This window comes from Sinocyclocheilus anshuiensis, unplaced genomic scaffold (assembly GCF_001515605.1).
Source record: "Sinocyclocheilus anshuiensis isolate Anshui unplaced genomic scaffold, SAMN03320099.WGS_v1.1 scaffold1260, whole genome shotgun sequence".
NCBI lineage: Eukaryota > Metazoa > Chordata > Actinopteri > Cypriniformes > Cyprinidae > Sinocyclocheilus > Sinocyclocheilus anshuiensis.
In genome coordinates this window covers 172,327-190,086 of record NW_015546079.1, presented here as the reverse complement: position 1 = coordinate 190,086, position 17,760 = coordinate 172,327, and the positions used below count along the sequence as shown (strand labels likewise).

General features: G+C 36.3%; 1 protein-coding gene and 1 long non-coding RNA gene across 2 annotated transcripts in view; both read right to left on the bottom strand.

Moving 5' to 3' along the window:
- fam131bb (family with sequence similarity 131 member Bb) overlaps positions 1-17,760 on the bottom strand; it is a 51,967-nt gene that overhangs the window by 26,821 nt on the left and 7,386 nt on the right. Inside the window, exon 2 of the mRNA XM_016501389.1 lies at positions 214-251. Within this exon, the coding sequence (XP_016356875.1) occupies positions 214-251 (38 nt within the window). The remainder of the gene's footprint in view (positions 1-213; positions 252-17,760) is intronic.
- Positions 740-17,760, bottom strand: part of LOC107699939 (uncharacterized) — a 20,571-nt gene continuing 3,550 nt past the window's right edge. Inside the window, exon 3 of the long non-coding RNA XR_001635511.1 lies at positions 740-833. This is a non-coding gene — a long non-coding RNA (uncharacterized LOC107699939). The remainder of the gene's footprint in view (positions 834-17,760) is intronic.

The following is a 17,760-nucleotide window of genomic DNA, read 5'->3' as shown; positions in this document are numbered from 1 at the left end:
AAGGTCTTTCTGCGGTTAAGGAGGAGAGCTGGCTCACTTCCCTAACTGAGATAATCTCTTCCTGTTTTGGACACCTTGGCCTCCATCTTGGAGCAGGATGCTTTTCCCCGCCGAACAGGAATTTGTGGTGAGGAGTGTCAAAGCGTGTCAGCACTGTTGAGAGATTTGGCTAATTTAGTATATTTATGTTGGTGTAATAGGCAGCTCCCTTACCTGTTCCCCATCCTTCTGCACGGGAACTCCATCTGTTGCTGGAGAGAGAAGGAGATAAAAAGAGTAGATTATAGCAGGGTGCTTTGAGATTCAAACAGGAAAGGTAAAAGCAGGTCATGTATTTTGTGATTGTAAGAGTAGGTGGCAATGATATAAACATATTTTAAAAATATTTCAAGGATGTTACTAATTTCTTGATGACACTGTATTCAGAGTTCAACTGTTACATCAATGCAGTCTACAGTATATATACTGCCTAAAAAGTATAAGTGTCACCATTATGGTAATTAGTGTTGGCTAATTGGAAATTGGTCCTTGTTACTTTATTAATTTTCTCTTAGCCAGTGTTAGGCCCCGATCACACCGAACGCATTTTTATGTCTGAAAACGCAAGGCATTTTTTATGTTGATAGGCAACCACCAAATCAGCTGCCCTGTCAGTCTAATCAAAGGATTATAGCTTGAGCGCTCTAAAATCTTTGGTTTTTGCTGTTAAGTAAACTGTCTTATGCCATGGTCTGTCTGAATACTCGATTCTGATTGGCTGGCAGGTGTTGATTAAATTCGTTTAACTGCACAGGTAGTTCCAGGTCAGTTTAATCACGTTCTATATTAATGCGCTTCCTATAAACATTGGTAACCATAGTAACATACAGTTACAGTTGAATAGTAATACAGAGTGAAACAGTTACAGTAAACATTTCCGATTTACTTAGCTAGGTTAAATGGATGATTTTCGCGTGTCATTTAGCTTATACGGTCATTATAGCAATTTTGATAAATGGGCTGAAGCACAAGGTGAACTGGACGAACTGGAGAATATAACATCAAACGAGAAATGTAAAGAAAAACGGTAACGTTACAAGGAAATAACACCAGCAGAGCTGAAGCAGATTGAAGACGACAAGGATGAGGTTAATACAAAAAAGACTACTAAATGGGCAATTACCACATTCAAAGACTTTTTGTATCAGAAGAAAAAAAATGATGCTGTTGAGACTTACTCGGCTTCTGAACTTAATGAGACATTGCGAGAATTTTATGCCTCTGTTCAGACTACTACCGGCCGCGAATACAGTGTTGCAAGCCTGAAGTGTATCAGATCGGGTATTATTTTAACCGTTACATCACAAAACACAACATCATAAATGATAAAGACCTTAAATCAAGCAATGCCGTCTTTAAATCAATTATAAAGCGCTACAGGAAAAATGGAAAAGACACCAGCGTTCATCACCTTCGTATCACTGAGTCCGACCTGGAGAAACGCATCTCTTTCTCGCTCAACAGTTAATTCAAATAAATACTATAATTCATTGAAATAAATGTAATCTTACTGCACTACTTAATATATCTGTCTGCTCTGTCTTATTTAAAGCGAGTAGAATGCTACATCTAACAAGTTGTAACTGACGAAATTAACCGTCATTTTTATCGTTCCGGTTAAATATTGCAGCACAAATATAATTAACATCTTTAATATGTGAATGCTGGCAAATGACCATGGCATAAGCGGGATAATCAACGGCTAGCTGTGCATTAAACGATTTGAATGCACGACGTGGAGGCGAAGAACCACCCGACGCGCAGCGGAGCTTACATATTAGCAGAAACCTTAAAAAATACAGCTCCGGGTAACCCGCGACAGACACCAAACGTTTCTCCTCCATCAGTGCAGTTTCCAGCCTTTCTAAGCAACGGTAAACTTTCGGCACCACAACGGAAGGCCCGCCTTTCCATTCATTCGACTGGACAATGGAAAAAAACGCGAATGACGTCGAGCACTTTTTCTGCTCAAAGCTGCTTTTTGTTCAACTTCAGGCGCTCATAGCGCTTCTCCAAAAATGCGAGACGCACAGGGTGCATAAACAGCAGAACGCTCACTGCCAAACGAAAACAATTTAAAAAATACTGTAAAACTTTACAGTAAATTTACAGGGAATTTCAAACAGTTTTATACCACATTAACATACTGTATCTTTTACAGAATGTCTGTAAATATACAATATAGCAGTTTTCTGTTTCAGCCCGCTTCATTCGGAATACAGTATCATACTGTAGAGGCATTGCATTATGGGACAGATTTTTTTTTAATGCGCTCATTTCAAATGTAGGTGAAGCAAATACATTTTATGGGTGGGACAAAATATCGATATGGCAATATATTGTCGTCCTTTTCTGTGCGATATGGAACCTGTGATACTTTTTTTCAGGATTCTTTAATAAATAAAAAGTAAAAAAGAACAGCATTTATTTAGAATAGAAAGCTTTTGAAACAATTCTTTGGAAAGAAATTTTCCAGAAATAATGTGTTAAATTTTTTTAAAAAGCTAGTAAAGACTTATATTGTTACAAAAGATTTTTCTTTTGCTGTTCTTTTTAACTTTTTTATTCATTAAAGAATCCAATCCAGAAAAAAAGTATCACAGGTTCCAAAAAAAAAAAATATTTAGCAGCACAACTATTTCCAACATTGATAACAAATTAGCATATAAGAATGATTTCTGAAGGATCACGTGACACTGAAATATAAAGTAATGGCTGAGGAAAATGCAGGTTTGCATCACAGAAATAAATTATATTATAAAGTGTATTGAAATAGAAAACCATTATTTTAAATTGTAATAATATTTTACAATATTACTGTTTTTTTCTGTATTTTGATCAAATAAATGTAACCTTGACAAGAGACTTATTAAAAAAAACATTAAAAATCTTACTGATTTCAAACTTTTGAGGAGCAGTGTATATATATATGTGCATTGTGCATATACTTATATATATATATGTATGTGTGTGTGTGTGTGTGTGTGTGTGTGTGTGTGCATAATATTCACTACTGTTTCTCTCTGTCTCTCTCTCTCTCTCTCTCTCTCTCTCTCTCTCTCTCTCTCTCTCTCTCTCTCTCTCTCTCTATTTCTTTGGTTTTCTGTGTTTTAGGCACTTTGACATCAGCCCTGAACATGGCTCAAGAACCAAGAAGAGAAAGTGGCAGCGTTGTGCAAAAAAGAGCAGTGCCTGAAATTTTATTTATCTATGTATTTATTTGAAAAACGGTCTGTTTTTAGTCCACATTTAGAAGAATGTTAAAAGAAAAGTAATATTGCTGTATTGTTCATTGATAGCTGTTAACTGCACTTTAAAGGTTTTGAAATGTTGACATTTCAGCTTATGTGTTCATGAAAGGCAATTGTCTGTTTTTTCCTTTAAAAAATACAATATTTTAAAATAGAGTATTTTGTTTACCATTTCCTTTGCTATAACAAATAACATAATAACAAAGGTTTAATGAAATATTAAATGTAAGTACAGTATGAAAATCAGTAATTACAGTATTCCTCTCTATAAATTGCTGTAGACAAAACCGTGTAATACTGTAAAATACCTAATATTACAGCAGGATACTGTATATTGTAAGGTTTACCTTCCAACATGACAATGACCCAAAACACAGCAAAACTGAGCACACAGTGGTTGAAGGAGAAAAAGGTGAATGTCCTTGCATGGCCTAGTCAGAGCCCAGACTTAAAAACCCCATTGAAAATCTGTGCATGGAATGACTTGAAGATGCTCACCATCAAATTTAACAGAACTTGAGTAGTTCTGCAAAGAAGAGTGGGCCTCATCACAGCCATTTCCTGCTACTGTTCACTGTGAAGTCACATTACAGAACTACTGTAAAGTGAATGGATGGATGGCAGGAAACACTAGCAATGAGAGCAAATGATTAGGGCAGTCAACAACAGAAAATGACTGTGCATTGAAAGTGTAACTGAATCAGATCCCAACACCTTTCACCTGCCTACGTACATGCTGTTCTTTCATTATAACCACAGCTTGACTTAGTGATAAAACACTACAACAATAGAGAAAGAGAGAGAGGGAGAGTACATGTGGAGGTGGCAACGGAGAGTTAACCAGGAATCCAAGTAAACAAGAAAGAGAGTGAGAAACTAATTTCTCTTTCCCTCAACCACTGCAGCATAACATTGTTGTAGATTTCATTAGTTCTCATGCACTGGCCCACTTCATAAGTGCCGTAATAACATAATTAAGTAATTACGTGGTCCATCACCTAAAAAAATGATGGGCCAAAACAGATACGGTGGAAAACAGGTCACCTGTATTTGGGCCTCTCTCTAAATGATTCACGAATCCTCTCCTTTTATTTATTTATTTTGCGCCTTCCTTACACAATCTAATCCTGATTCCACAAAAACTTAATTACAGAAGGCCCTGTGCTAATTAAGCTTCAACACAGCTTTGGTCTCAGGGTGATTTCACAAATTATTAAATGAGTAATATTCTTTCATAATCAGCCATGACACGGGCTTGGGTGTGTAACCTTACACTGTGCTAATTATGTTGGGATATTTAGAAAGGATTTTGGTGTTGCTGACCTTCCCTTGTTTTGCAGCGATGGTATAATGCTTGTAGATGCACTTGTTGCACATGTTGTAATTAATTAAATAATGTGGATAAACAGGTGACACTGATAATAAGAGCTGTCAAATTAATCTCAGTGCATATTAAATAATTTAAAAATGTAGATCATTGTCTGTTACTCCTATTTAACATTCTTATTCTAAGTTAACCTACCAGATACAGCTGTCACTTAAAAGAAACACTACTGGCTGTTTAAAAAAATAGTGATGAGCCATTATGGGTGCCATCAGAATGAGAGTTCAATCAACTGATAAAAACATCACAATAATCCACAAGTAATCCACACAACCCAGTCCATCAATTAATGCCTGATAAAGCAAAAAGGTGTCTGTTTGTAAGAAACAAATTCATCATAAGAAAATTTTAACTTTATACCATTGTTTCCGGACAAAATATGAGTTCTTTATCCATAATATTGCTTTCTCCAGTGAAAAAGTAATCTCGTCTGAATCAGGAGAGAAATATGCACAGATCAAGCACCATTTACTAGAGAAAACAGTCCTAAATAAATATGTTGATGAATTTAGATGTGACAGGACAACAGGTGATGAACATTTTCACTGAAGGAAGCTTTATTATGGATTATGGACTGGTAATTAGGCCAGACGTGATGGTTTGAATTTAAAATGGCGTAGTGATGGATTAGTTCCCTTTCAGTCGGTCACTCTCGACGTCACGTTGGATGACCGACGAATTGGGATCTCGCTTAGAGAGACCAATCTACTTCGAGTGTAAACTAAACGAGCCAATGCACATTGGCATGCGATTATTGCATCCAGCTGCTGCTGATCACAGCGTGAGTATAAGTAGGCAGCAGATGCAGCGCATATTCAGCTTTTCGCTTCGGAGCCGAGCGGTTCTATCGTTCTGCTCCTGACCTAAGTCTACGGTAGTGAAAACTACAGTCAAGCACGCTCTTCGTGGGATCTCGTGCTGGTAGTACGGTGCTTCAGCGGCGGTGGTTTTCCCGTGTCGACTCGAAGTAGATTGGTCTCTCTAAGCGAGATCCCAATTCGTCGGTCATCCGACGTGACGTCTCCGTTCCCTCCTTCAGGGAACGAGGGTTACCATACGTAACCGAGACGTTTCTTATAAACACACAACTTTTCACTTCACAAGACCTTAATAAATTTAATGGAATTGTGTCATTTACTTGTTGATTATTGTAATGTTTTTATCATTTGTTTTTACTCTCATTCTGACGGCACCCATTCACTGCAGAGGATCCATTGATGAGCAAGTGATGGAATGCTACAATTCTTCAGATCTGTTCAGATGAAGAAACAAACTCATCTACATCTTGGATGACCTGAGGGTGAATCAATGTTCAGGATTTCTTCATTTTTGGGTGAACTGTTTGATTGGTTTCATTTATGTATGTAGGTCTCATTATTATAATAATTATTGCAACCGAACATATGCCTGATGTTTGTGTTATACAATTAGGATGCAGAAATAGAAAGCAGTTAGATATTTGAGAGGGAAACTGTAGTTGATCTCTCTGTCTGGGTGACAGAGTAGCTCTGTGGTCTCTGGAGTGATGGCTAAGGTTGTGACACACTGACCTACTGATACACTAATGCCAGGCATTTTATTCTGTCCCTTTAGAGATTACTCACTGTCTTTGTCAAGATCAGGAGCCAGATATTCTGAAGATCTATCTGTGTCTGTCTGACTCAATTAAAGTCATGTTTTGAATGACAAATTTGTGGCTATTAAGCATGTTTATTTACTATGTGAATATGCAGAGATTACACTGGGATTTTGGAGGTGGGGGCTCTAAAATCTGGTAGCGATTCTGGTGGCCTAAGCAAAATATGACGTGACATTTATTTTGTGACTGGAATGAAACTCTGCTGCAAAGTGAGGTGGAGCACACATCTAGAAGAGGAGTATGGAGGATCTGTGCACACATAATGCTGAAAGTAATGTACTTTAATGTTGTTGTTTTTTTAAGGAGCCCAATTGCTAAATGGCATGAAAGCCTGTTTGGTATGAAAGGTTATGACAGATTATTGTGAGATAAAGTTTTAAATATACTAAAGCTGCATTGTGAGATATAAATGTCCAATTGTGAGATGAGATATGCAAAGGCGCAATTGTGAGAAATAAAGTCACATTGTGAGATATAGTTATATTTGCAAGAGCAAAAGTTCCAATAATTAAATACAAATTCACAATTGTGAGATATTAAATCGCGCCATGTTGTCATGCTTTGAAATAAAATCGCATTTTCTAGAAACGAAGTTGCAGCTGTGAAATATAAATTCACATTGTGAGATAGAATACACTGGGAGATATGAAGCCACAATTATGATCAATAAAGTCACAATTATTAGAAATACTGATACAATTGTAATATATAAAGTAGCATTGCAAGATAAAAAGTTGCAATAATGACAACTGAGCGAAATTCACAACTGAGAGATATTAAATCACAAATTTTGACATAAATTTGCAAAAAACAAAGTTGACCAATATATACTCACATTTGCATATACAAAGTCACAGTTATGATAAATAAAATAGCAATAATGAAAAACAAATTCACAGTTGAGAGAAAGTCAGGTTGTGACATATTAAATGTAGCAAAATATTAAGTCACCTTCATAAGAGATATGAAATCACAATGACGATAAATAAAGTCCCAGTTGTGAGATATATAGTCACCTTTTTTAAACTCTGAGGTAGAATGGGGAGGTGGAATATGTATACTGGATAAAACAGAAAGACTCTAGCATACGAGAAATTGAATGAATTGACAATGAAATCGTTTTTTATTTTATTTTTAGAATCTAATTTAACAACTGATGATATGCCCTTAATTGAACTCTATTGCTATTTGGAAGTAAACATACTAAAGAAAGCTCCTGCTGACGGTACTACTGATTTGATAATGACTGACAATTATTATTAAATGTCATTAAATGTCATTAGTACTGCAGAATCTAATGCTGTAGTGTCCTTAATGACCTTGGAGGAACTCAACACTGAACCAGGTTGATGATCATCACTTTTGGTTCCATTGTTTTGAGACCTGGATGTATGACAAAAAATAACTGAACTCACATGGTACATACAGTCTGGATGACTGTATATAATTCACCAAAACCACAGAAATAAGTATTAATATTCAGTATGAGCCTCTTTGCTCTGCAGGGCTGTATAGTAGCTCTCTTTCTTCTCCTCTCAGCCCTTAAACCCCATTCATCTCTTCCTCATTACACAGCGACTGTGATTTTCTGGTTCCTCCTTGACTTTTGACTTTTCACCTGTCCACTGAATTAATCACCTCTTCCAGATAAAACATATTTCCCTGACGTAAATCTTAAGGTGCCTAAGGCAGAGTATGCCCTAGATACCAATGCAAGCATACATACACAGACATAGTAAAACACTTTTGGGATTCATTTAGCCAGGATTTAACACTTCATACAATTTACAGTTTTTCTGAATTGCTAAAACACTAAACCCCTTAAACCAATTTGTCGAATAAAGCACTCTTTCTGCTAAACTTTAAACACATTCAGGCAGTTAGGCTCTATTTGCAAATCTCATGCACTGTTTTTGCAAAACTTTAAACACGTTCTCATTCACTTAAACACTTATCACACTGTTGTAAACAATTGCACAACTTACAGTATTTGAGTGTACTGTAACATGCTATTCATTTAGAGTTTTATTTGACCTTTTGGGCCTTTGCAGTTGGACTGCAGTATTTTTGCAGTATCCAAGTGCTGAATATACAGTATACAAACATTCAGTACTATTCAATATTCAGCACAGTACTATTCTTGCAGTACATACAGTAGGCCTATACAATATATTCACCTTAGTTGCAATTACTATGCTTTTTACAGAATTGTTTACTCAATAGAATATACTTTTTTTCTGTAATGTTCTGGATGCTGTGTTCTCCATTTTTCTCTGTAGTGTCTAATGAATGCTCCGTAGTGCTTATTTTATTGACTCATGTGTATGTGATCTGAGAGCACCGTTTGATTTTGAGTGCAAGTGAAATGGTTTTGCAGTGATTGTTTGATTTTGATGGAAGAGTCAGAGGTTTTGTGAATTTAGTTTGAGTATTTGGATTTGTGTTTAAGGTTTTGAGAAAATGAGTGATGGTTTCAAGAAATGTGTTTTAGCAATTCAGAAAAACTGTAATACACATCTCTCTCACACACACTGTCTTTCTAATGGCTCTAAAGCTCAGCTAACTGCATAAAGACTAAACAAAAGTAACTGTAAACCTCATAGTGTCACTCGGCATTCACCGCGTTTGTATTTGTGAGCATTGCAAACTAGGATTTGAATTGCTCACAATAATATCAACCATATGCCATATATTTGTAATGGATTTGCCTCCACAATCACATTCATGGGTTGCAAGTAACATTCTGTTTTGTTTTCACAGCATTCAGGTTGAATCTGTCTAAGCTTCCGTGTTAGATTTTTTTTTAATCATGCCATACAGAATTGGAACTTCTAGCTTACTGAGTAATTTTAGTTTCCTGGCATAAAATGCATTTTAGTAAGCTGCTTTACTGAATGTCGGCACTGGATGTAGAATCCTGAAATAGGATATCAAAGGAACAAATTAAATAATCACATACAAGTACTGTGGAGAAACATGTCTCCACTTTCTTTCATGGCCAACATAAACAGTTGAAATCATTCCATCTCTTCCATAAAATTCCATCTTATTCCATTAAATCATGGAAATGAGCCCTCCAAAACTAAACATTTATTCAGCTAGTCATAATCGTTTTCCATTTTCTGAAGAAAATGTGAGTGGTGTTTGCTGAGGTATTCTGAAGGGATTTAATGTGTGGTTGCTTGGGCATTCTAAATGGTTGCTAGGGTGTTTTGAGTGGTTCCTAGGTGATCCATCCTTAAATGTAAGACTATAGGATCTTTTTTCCACATTTTATCATGAACCAGGTGAAAAGTTTCCTTGATTATAAAAGGTAAGCCACCCTTCTGCTATACTGCACTCAAAATTGGAAAGCAAATTAATTTCCTCAGCACAAACAATCCAGGATGAATTGGGTGCAGAATAAGTTATACTTCCAAATACTTACCATTTTCAACTTTTTTTGTGCATTTTGGCCATTAATTTACATGAAAACAGCTTTTTAGGGGCCTGAAAACACAAATTTTTGAAAACAGGTTTCAAAGTACAAGTTTTGAAAATGATACCATTATTGTTTCTGTGTGAATTACGAAAATGCAAATTTGTGAAAACGGTGCATTATGTGTTCAGTCTATAGGTATAGTGACATTTCCAGCTACTGGCCTGGCATGCGTTTTTAGTTGGTTTTCGTGGTTCTGTGTGAACGACGATTGCTTTGACAATGCTGTCATCTGTACTCGCATTTCAAAAATGCAAAGGAACAACTTTTCCTTTTTTAGCACGGTGTTGTCATGTAAACGACTACCCATAGAGATTAGCACGCTTGGCAACTTCCTTCTAAAGACACAAATAAAACTCTAAATGAATAGCATGTTACAGTACACTCAAATACTGTAAGTTGTGCAATTGTAAAATCAGGGTCAATCAGAGATTCATTCTGTCTGAGCATAATGTCTTTGTGCTTGAGTCCAGCCTGAGGACTTTGTCCACATCACAAGTAATGTAGTCTTTTTTGCTAGACAAAGAGAAAAACCCTCTGGTCTGACAGATCCAGCCTTGATAACACTCTCTAAGCCTTACTCTTTCTCTCCTCATCTTTCACTTCTTACAAGTATTCTTCCTACTCTCCTTCTCAGATTGTTTCCATCTATTGTTCGTATCGTCATTCAGTCACCTGTGCCACTTGTGCACTCTGAGCTGGCTCATATTTTGTACAGTTGGTTTGATCACATCATTAGAAACAAGTGTGAACAATTTTGAATCGTTGTGTGTAAACAACGACAACTGTGCTTTAGTTGTGTTTAACTTTTGCCGCTTGTGTTTAGCATTTTGCAGCACAAATGCATCACAGTGTGATAAGTGTTTAAGTGAATGAGAATGTGTTTAGAGTTTTGCAAAAAGAGTGCATGAGATTTGCAAATAGAGCCTAACTGCCTGAACGTGTTTAAGGTTTAGCAGAAAGGGTGCTTTATTCGACATATTGATTTAAGCTAGTGAGAATTTGGTTCAGAAATTGTGGTTTAGTGTTTAAGCAATTCAGAAAAACTGTAATAAAGCTGATGTGTGGTCAGCTCAAATGGTTAAATGATCTTGTCAGCAAACATTTCACTTGCAATTAAAAGGATTTGACAAAAAAATAAGCGGACTGAATCCCTCACACAATGTCTTCTCCAGGCAGTAATACTGTTCTTATTACAGAAAAAAATTCATCAGCTTTGCTACAGGATCTTAGAGCTAATAGTAGAAAAACTAATGAATGTCATTTCGTTTCAGCCATTGCAAGACCAAGGCAAGGGGCATGAGGATTAGTTGTTCTAAACTACCCAGAGGAATTTTTTTTCTGCCATGGACGTACTATCCGTATATAAGCAGCAGTCATTGCTCCGTTCCAGTGACAATTCTTCTGGCATCCCTCCACCTCCCCTTCTCCTCCTCTAATTCCTTCACTTTTTCCTCCACACTGTACCATCATAACTGGTAGTTCTTCCTCGGACTCGGGTTCAAGCCTCCTTCGCGGACAGCAAGCCAAACTCGTTTACCATTATCTGGCAGGACTGAATGGGGAGGCGAACTTGTAAAGTGATATAATGGAATGAAATGTATGTGTCCATTTGCAATCAACACAAAACTGAGCGATATGTAAGTGAATCATCTTTGCTTAACGTGCACTTACACTAGATACTAAGTGCAAGAAATTATGTCCTAATATCCGGAGAATGCTATCCGTTAACATTCCTACAACATGCACAGTCCAATGATCTACCAATGACTTTCCTCAACTGTGAGGTTAAAGGCAGCAAACAAGATCCCTAAAAATCACAGGTAACACATATAATGAAATATTTGCAATTTAACTGTTAGAAAATTAGTATTTTATTTTTTTAAACTATATACAATTATATAAAAAAAAGGAAATAAATTCAAAATGATAAAAGATGCTCCACTTTCCCACAACAGTTTAAAATAATGTACTACGGCTTTAAATTGTGGAATGTGGACAAGAGAAGCAATCAAACCAACAAAAGAAAAGTGCTGTGACAAATATTCTAACGCAGTACACATAGCAAGGTTATTTATTTATTTATTTATTTATTTATTATAAATAAAAATAAAACAAGTAGATAGAATAGAAAAGAACAGAGAAAGCTATAGTGTCAGAGGGTCAAGTTTTTTTATAATAAATAAAAGAAAACAAGATAGAACAGAAATAGAATAGAGATTACTAATGTTAGAGGGTTCAAGTTTTTTTTAATAAATAAAAATAAAAGTAGATAGAACCGAAAACAAAAGATAACAAGACAAGAAAACAAGTAGATAGAATAGAAATAGAATAGAGAGTGTAAGAGGGTTAAGTTTGTGTGTGTGTGTGTGTGTGTAATAAAAGAAAACAAGTATATAGAATAGAAATAGAATAGAGTGCAAGTGTTAGAGGGTCACTTTTTATATAAATAAAAAGAAAACAAGTATATAGAATATAAATAGAATAGAGAGTGCAAGTGTTAGAGGGTCACTTTTTATATAAATAAAAAGAAAACAAGTATATAGAATAGAAATAGAATATAGAGTGCTAGTGTTAGAGGGGCAAGTATAGATGGAAGAGATGTGTCTTTAGCTGTTTCTTGAAGATGGCTAAGGACTAAGCTGCTCGAGTCGAGTTGAGCAGGTCATTCAACCAGGACAAAAAGTCTGTTAAAGTGAGTTTGTGCCTCTTTGGGATGACACTACAATGTGCCGTTCACTTGCAGAATACAAGCTTCTGAAGGGCACATAATTCTGAAGTAGGCCTAGTGAATTTAGGTAAAGGGGTGCAGAGCCAGTGGTTGTTTTGTAGGCATCAGTGCCTTGAATTTTATGTGAGCGGCTATTGGTAGTCAGTGCAAACTGATGTGACACGTACTTTTCGGCTTGTTAAAGACTACTCTTGATGGATTTTTCATCCTCTGTTGCTCAAAGTGAATGAAAGATGAACCTTCACATGCACTTACATTTTCCGCTCTTGGAAGTGAATGGAGCATGAAGTGTAACATGACTGCATTTTTAGATACAGGATCCTTTTCTTTCAACCTAGCCAGGCCAATTAAAATGGTAATATGCTTTCTATATTCTCATTTTACAAACCTCCACTGGGATTCCCAGTATTATCAACAACAGCATTGCTGAGGACTCACTGCTTATGATATCCAATCTAAAACGTTCCCAAGTAGCCTATCATTGCTGCAACAAATTCCCACTCGTGCATTAACTGACTTCCAAAACACATTCTTTCCCCATTTCTTTCTTTCTTTTTGCTTTTGGTGCAGTTTAATCCTCGCCTCAGATCAGTTCATTAAATATGCCCAAGAAATCTGCAGAATGCATGGACAATGAGCGGCGTGCTTTGTGTAGCCTATAAAGCTGTTGCTGCTGCAGCATATGGAGCAATAACAGGCGAGCATGATCCTGACTCGTTTTCCCCAGCGCTTCTCTTCTCTCTGATACCTCCCCTGCGGCCAAGCCACGGCGCAGCTCTGCTAGTAACGACGCAAAGCTGAAGAGAAGAGGAAGGATGAGAGAGAAAGAAGTGCGGCCGTGGGGAACGAAGAACGCGCATCAGCCACATCGCGTCTGCCGCAGCTGTAGTTATTATGACAGCCGCCGCTTAGAAAGACTCTATCCGTCTCTGCCTATCCGTTAACGGAAGACTGAGAGGAATTCCTTCAACACGGGACGGTTCGGTGACTGTCTGCTGAAGTGTGTACAGTTTGAGAGAGAAAGCGGCTCGTGGCTGCTGTATGCGGTGCTCGTGCGTGCACGGGCTGCTGCTGGTGGTGTTGATTATCAGCTCCCTCACGCGACTCACGCGCGGGGAGTGACCCGTGTAATTAATACCCGTCCATATGTCTGCAGCAGACTATTTCTGCAGCATACTAGCCCAACGATAAATCTATTTCTATAAACAACATATTGCGGTCATTCAGGCGATGTACTGTAGGCTATGTGTGGCTGCAGAAGAGCACTGCAGCTCTGAAAGATGTGGAGTCTGTCTTTGAGGAACTCAGGCTTTGTATCGCCTCAGTCATCACTGAAGATCACGCTTTGAGTCAAACTTCGTTTGCAAGGGTGTTGTTATTTAACGCTGGCAACAATAGAAAAGATGGGCTAGTTTTGTGTGTCTATGAGAGAGCGCGCGCTTAGTAATCACATATCATTAAGTGGGTGTCCCTAACATAATATCACAGATGCCATACAGTTGTACCAAATGGAGGCGAGAAATGTGTTAAAGGCTGCTCACTGCTGCCTATTATTGTGCCGAATGTAAAAAAAAAAAAGGTGCTTGAGTGAGTTCAAACAAGCATGAAATATAGGCCTATTTTTATTATTATTATTATTAGGTCAATATTTTAAATAATAAATAATCTTGAAAAATAATCTTAATATTAAATCTGATTTCTAAAACCATCTGAATGTCACTGTGAATGTGGCAAACAATAGCATACTAGCTAAATAACATGCAAAACTGTTGAATAATGGAATGAACCAGCAGCAGAGCGGATATTCTATAAGCAATGTGAGTTTGACCCCCGATTCCATGCATGCATATATTTTAGTATAATATTACGCAAAAGGCAGTACATTAAAAGAGTAGGATGTCCAAATACACAGTATTCAGTTTGCCAACAACCTGGTTGACATGCATAAAATATGCACACCATATCTAAATTATGCATAAAATGTGCACATCTGCTGAAAAGTAGTGCAGTGCCAGAGGATATTTTGCTACCCCAATGAGGCCACTGGCGCTACGGAGCAGTCAAGTTCAAAAAGTTGAAAGAAAAAAAGTGATACTAGTGATGCTAGGTACTAAGTAAAGTAAGATAAAAGGTACAAGACAGGTGTTTTTATTTCTTTCTTTCTTTCTTTAGCCATCTTCAAATTCAATACATACTCTGAAAGTTTAGGAATTCGGACACTGTTAGAGTTGAGCAGGAAATAGGTGTTATTCAGTGATGTGTCTGTGTAATATAATAATACTAACCCCTCCAACTCTTGTTTCTGATTGTTTTCCAGTTTGTTTACATAAAAAAATGAGATGTTATAGTATTTGTAGAACTCAGACAAACAACCAAACAAATTGTTATACATAAAATGAATAGTACTTAAATATGTGCTCTCACACGGAGATCAGTGGCCTAGAAAAATCAATTTCATTCTACATAAGGACAGATGTTTACCCCTCATGGTGATGGGCATGTTGAGATCACATGACTAGTGTAATAGTAGCTTACTCACTTTATTTCAGTAACCACCTATCAGACACTTCTAACTGTGAATTTATTGACCGTGATTTTCCCCCCAAACCAGTTAAGCGCATAACCCACCCCACAGCTGAGTTTATTGGTCAACTAAATCAAGCAGTCACCTGTCAAGAAAAGGTCAGGCTTCATAGATTCAGTTCAGAATAAATTACAAATGGATCCGAAGTGTGACCAACAGTGCTATTTATCAGGATGTAAATAAATAAATAAAAAGTTTGTCTTTGTAGTCTTTTAACAAAATTGAACAACTCTCCTTTTCCAATGAAATTTTGAATCACTTTCCACCCAGCTTCATTCACACCTCAATCACTTTTCAGAATTCAGTCTATTCACAATGGATTCCACACAATACATATTTATTTTTCTATAGTTGAAAATTACCAGAAGCTAATTTGGCTAAGTAACTTTGCAACTACATGCCAACTAGCAGTCATTAAACAGATGCACTAGAATAAACTGTCTGCTTAATATCTGCTGACACTTTAATTTTATGCTTCCCCAACAGACAATCTACTGACTATAAGTAACTTTGTAAGTGCATGTCAACTTATACTACTAACCCTATAATTGATCTGTATGTGCAAAGTTACTTATAGTTAGTAGAATGTCTAAAGTGGACTGTCAAAATAAAGTGTAACCTTGACTTTTATCGCTTCATTAGGATATGACAAAAATTCTTGCACTCACAAATGTAGAATGCCTTTAAAGCTGCCATAAAGTAAGGAAGTCAGCAATATCAACCCACAAAAACAGGTAAAATAATGTAAATAATGGCTTAGAAAGCTCTCATAACGTAACCCTAAAGTTTACTGTAACATGTTTGATATGCAACTTTCTAAGGCCTCTAAATATGTTGAAAATTTTGCTAAAAACATATTGTACACAATCTACTAAATGCCTTCTGTTGTCTGATTGATTGTTCCTACTTTTTTTTTTTTTTTTAGCAAGTCAAAGGCCTTTTAGTATAATTCTAAAAACATTTCCCTTCTGGTTGTGGTTCATGAGTCTTTACTGATTTTGATGAAGTAAACATTACAATGTTAATAATATTTCAAGATGAACATTTACTGGACTGATGTAACTTACAGTTTTTCTCGATTGCTAACGCACTATAACTGATTCGTTTGGGGGTGATAGAAAATACAGTTTGTACAGTATAAAAACCATTACGCCTATGGAATGTCCCCATTTACAGTTTTTCTCGATTGCTAACGCACTATAACTGATTCGTTTGGCACAATTTTTCAAACCATTCATACAGTCCCTTATGAAAAAGAAGTTTGTTCAAGTGTGCTATTAGTATACGTCTTTTAAACAAAAAAAAAATTAGGAAAGTATACTTTTAGCTACTTTTTATGTACTTCTCAGAAATATACTTAAAATGACATTTAAGTATATTTGAATTATAATTTTAAAAAGTCTAATTATATTTGAGCTATACTTGTGTTCCTAGAATCCGTGTTTTCATTGTTATACGGTAGGGGGCACTAGTACACATCTTCTGTACAAAATTTCCAAAAAAACACAAGTGAAGAAGAAACTGAAACAACAGATGCTTCCACATGTAATCTAACACGATCATCAGACATAAAACAGCATCAAAACTGTGTAACGTTATGGAATAAAATGTCGACCAATGAAGAGATAATACTGACTGTCAAGCTTTGGGGTGTTGATCGACTCCATCTACGTTTTGATTATCATTCTGAATCCAATTCATAGTCTTTTTTTTCAGCTTTTTGTTCAAAATGTTGTTTATTAATTTATTTTTTATTTATGAAACTTACCCACATTCAAGTGCTTAAAAAAAGAATGCATGAAGCTAGAATAAAATAGGGGAAAAGAAAACTGAAGGGGACGGGGTCAAAGGACATTTATTCCTGATGAAATACACAGCGCTGTAGTTGATCATGTTCTTGTGCATGAGGACAGCTGGCCAACAGGCTCAATTACAGGCTTTCAATACTACTTACAGATCAAATATAATGACAGAACAGTAGCAGTACTTCAGATGAGAGAACTTTTACTTTTTATATATATGTATAGTAAATACTGACGCACAAGTTGTACACCCTCAAGCTCATACTGTAACTGCTGAACTGATTTGTAGCCAAGTACAGTACTTCTTACATGTACTGTATTTTTGCAGAACTGAGAGATGACTCTATATTCTGTTGTGTGTTCATATGCAATTCTTTGGTATTTGACCTTTTCCTTTCTAGTGCTTTTCATCTACTGTACTGTAAGATCTCTTTACAGCAGTGTAATGAAAATAATATTTTCTTACTGTAAAGCTTATTGTTGAATTTCACTGTATCTGCTATATTTACTGTAACATGTATCTGCTCTAATTATGTTGTATACTGTAATAGACATTGAGCTGTAAAATGATACCTGATTGCCAAAAGAAGGTTTTTGCAACAGTGTTATGAATTGATCTCATTAGTGTGTAAGACTATGTTGTTGTGTGTGTGTTTCTGAGGGCTTGTGTGTCATGTCTGAGGGCAACGTTTGTTTTTTTTTTCAGCAAGATTGAATAGTTTTGAGTGGAGAGCTTCATTTTGACCTGAAAATAGGAAGTATGGGGAATCGGGGAGAAGTTATGGATTTGTGTTTCGAGAAAAGGAGTCACAATTTCAAGAAATGTGTTTAAGCAATCGAGAAAAACTGTAA